Source organism: Aureococcus anophagefferens (genome assembly GCF_000186865.1).
Source record: "Aureococcus anophagefferens unplaced genomic scaffold AURANscaffold_185, whole genome shotgun sequence".
NCBI classification, from domain to species: domain Eukaryota; class Pelagophyceae; order Pelagomonadales; family Pelagomonadaceae; genus Aureococcus; species Aureococcus anophagefferens.
The window spans coordinates 4,767-7,973 of NW_008705727.1; the positions used below are offsets into that span (position 1 = coordinate 4,767).

Consider the following 3,207-nt stretch of genomic DNA (forward strand, 5'->3'; position numbering starts at 1 on the left):
GCGCGGGCTGCCCCGTCGTCGTGAAGCCGTCGGAGGACACGCCGCTCTCGGCGCTCGCGCTCGCGCGCCTCGCCGACGGCCTCTTCCCCGCGGGCGTGCTCAACGTGCTGGCGTCGTCGCGGGACCACGCGGAGCCCGTGGGCGCCGCGCTCTGCGACGCGCCGGAGGTCCGCGCGCTGAGCTTCACGGGGTCGACGGCCGTCGGCAAGTGGCTCTACCGCCGCTGCGCGGAGACGGTCAAGGTGCTGTCCCTCGAGCTCGGCGGCAACGCGCCGTTCCTCGTGCTCGAGAGCGCCGACGTCGACGTCGCCGCGGACGCGGCGATGACGACCAAGTTCCGCAACGCGGGGCAGACGTGCGTCTGCGCGGACCGGCGCGGACCTCGCATCCTCGACCCGACTTCAACGTGCGCGTCGTCGAACGGTTTGGACCAGACTCTTCAACGCGCGCGTCGTCGAACGGTCGGACCAGACTCTTCGGCCGCGCTTCGAGCGCTCGACGAGAGCACACGACTCGTCCCCAAAACCAGCCAAATCGACTTCTGAAGTTCGGCCCCGACGTCCCGGCTCACCGGTCGATGGCCACGCAGGCGCGGACCGGTTTCTGGTGCACGCGTCCAAAGTCGACGCCTTCGTCGACGCGCTCGAGCGTCGCATCGCGGCCCTGCCCGTGGGCCACGGCTTCGACGACGGCACGATGATCGGGCCCTTGATCAACCCGGCGGCCGCGGCCAAGGTCGACGCGCGCGTGCGCGCGTCGGGCGGGCGGACGCTCGTCGGCGGCGCGTGGCCCCTCCCGGGCCTCCGGGACGCGTTCTACCCGCCGACGATCGTCGCCGACGTGCCCCTGGACAGCGCGCTCTGGGTCGACGAGACCTTCGGCCCCGTCGTGCCGCTCCGGACCTTCGAGACGGACGCGGAGGCCGTCGCGCTCGCGAACGACGGGCCCGCGGGCCTCGCGGCCTACTGCTGCGGCGACCTCGCCCACGCCTGGGCCGTCGCGGAGCGCCTCGAGTTCGGCATCGTCGGCGTCAACGAGGGCGGCGTGTCGGACCCGGCGATGCCCTTCGGCGGCGTCAAGGAGTCGGGCCTCGGCCGCGAGGGCGGCGCGCACGGCATCGACGAGTACCTCGAGGACAAGTACCTCTGCCTCGGCGGCATGCGGTTCTGACGTCGGTTTTTTTAACGGCGCGCCTAGGCCGCCTTGGGCTTCGCCGCCCGCTCCGCCGCGGGCTTCGCCGGCGTCTCCGCCTTCGCCTTCGCCGCCGGCTTCTTCTTCCGGGGCCGCCAGGGGTAGAGGCCGAGGAAGGCGAGGGCGAAGGTGCCGAGGTCGAAGTAGAGCACGGGCTTGAACGTCTTCATGCCCTCCATGCACTCGTAGAAGGACGAGAGGAAGACCTGCGGCCGAACGTCGCTCGCGAGGATCGCGTCGGCCGATCTTCGGACGGATCGCCGAGCGCCCGACGCGGCGCCGAGCGCGCCTCTCGAGGACGCGCACGTTGAAGTCGGGTCGAAGCGGTCGCGGGCGCGCGCGTGGTGGTAGTGCGCGTCGTCTCGCCACCTGGGCGGGAAACGGGTGATACAACGTGAGCGTTCCGCGCGCGCGCTTCTCAAAAAAGCATCCACGCTGCGAGACCGCTCCGAGGGATGATCGCTCGTCCAAAAATCGGCCGAAACGAGTGGAACACGGTCGAAGTTGGGAATTTCGCGCCCGTTTCCCGCCCCGCTCGCCGCGGGTGGTCGCCCCACCTGCCCCGCCAGTGCCAGAAGTTCTTGCAGCGCGGGTGGCCCATGGTGTCGCGGTCGAAGTAGCCCAGCGCGTTCGCGTAGGCGCCGGCCTCGAAGGCCACGAGGCTCAGGGGGATCTGCCAGTGGAGCGCGCTCTCGGGCTCCGCCGTCGCCGCGCACCACAGGAGCCAGCCGCCGATGTAGAGCGTGTGGACGCCGACGTAGCCGTGGGCGTAGCGCAGCGCCTGCGCCACGGGCGCCTCGAGCTCGGACGGGTGCACGCCCTTGTAGGGGTTGCGGCCGGAGTCGGTGATGGGCACGACGGGCGTCCCCAGATCCTGAGCGCTGTAGTTCCAGGCGTCGGGGCCGAGCACGCCCTGGACCCAGTCGTTGACGCTCGTCACGCTCGCGTGGCCCACGAGCAGGCACAGCAGCGCGCGCGCGATGCCCAGCCAGTTGCGCATCTCGCGCAGAAAGTTCAATACCTCGCGCCGAGGTCGAAATTGACGCAACTGCAGCTCGCGAGCCTCTGCTGCGCTTGCGCCGCGGAGCTGCGCTCGACACCGCTCGCGCCGCATCGCGCTTCCGCGCTTCCGCCGCGTCGCGTCGCGTCGCCGCCGCCGCCGCCCGCGACGCGATGGCGGGCCGGCTGCTGCCGCTCGAGCTCGTGGACAAGTGCATCGGCTCGCGCATCTGGGTCATCATGAAGGGCGACAAGGAGGTCGTCGGCACGCTCCGCGGCTTCGACGAGTACGTCAACATGGCGCCGCGGCGGCGCCCCCCGCACCCCCCGACGCCGCGCGCCGAACGCCGCGGCCCGCAGGTCCTCGACGACGTGACCGAGTACTGCGACGGCGCGAAGACGCAGCTGGACCAGATCCTCCTCAACGGGAACAACGTCTCCATGATGGTGCCCGGGGGCGACCCCGAGGCGCCGGACTCGCGCGTCTTCCCGCGTCTCGCCGCGCGCGCGGCCGCGCGCGGACCCGCGCGCGCCCGCCGCAGGCAACCGAAGTGACGCCGCGCGCGCGCGCGGGTAACGACTAGTCGATCGTCGCGCGGCAGCCGCGGTCGCGGGCGCCGAGGAGCGCCCGGCAGGTCGTGCGGTGCGCGGCGACGGCGGCCGCGTAGAGCGCGCGCTCGCGGGACACGTAGGCCGCGAGGCAGAGCGCGTCCGTGGACGTCAGCTGCCGCAGCACGCTCGACGTGGAGAAGGCCTGGGAGTGGACGTTGCGCCGGTCGTCGTTGTGCCAGCCGCGCCAGCCGTGCGTCGGGTCGAGGAACGCCTGGAGCATGCGCATGGACGCGTCCCAGTTCTCGACGACGCCGACGACGTCGAGCGCCGGAGGTTCGCGGCCGCGGCGGCGTAGGCCGCGGACGCGTTGCGGCCGGGCGGCGCGAGGTACTTGACGGCGTTGCGCGCGGAGCCGGGCGCGCCGCGCGCGCGGCGCCGGAGCTCGTATAGCACGTCGTCGAACTT

The 3,207-nt window shown here is 72.4% G+C and overlaps 2 protein-coding genes across 2 annotated transcripts; both read left to right on the forward strand.

Annotated features, from left to right (window-relative positions):
• Positions 1-2: 2 nt before the first annotated feature.
• On the forward strand, positions 3-1,170 carry AURANDRAFT_34808 (hypothetical protein; the record flags this gene model as incomplete). The annotated part of the gene is made up of 2 exons (XM_009044205.1): positions 3-423; positions 590-1,170. Coding segments are annotated over 2 exons (1,002 nt in total), but the record flags the coding sequence as incomplete, so codon positions are not given.
• Positions 1,171-2,373: 1,203 nt separating this feature from the next.
• Positions 2,374-2,658, forward strand: AURANDRAFT_9792 (hypothetical protein; the record flags this gene model as incomplete). The annotated part of the gene is made up of 1 exon (XM_009044206.1): positions 2,374-2,658. A coding segment is annotated over one exon (285 nt), but the record flags the coding sequence as incomplete, so codon positions are not given.
• Between the last annotated feature and the right edge of the window lie 549 nt (positions 2,659-3,207).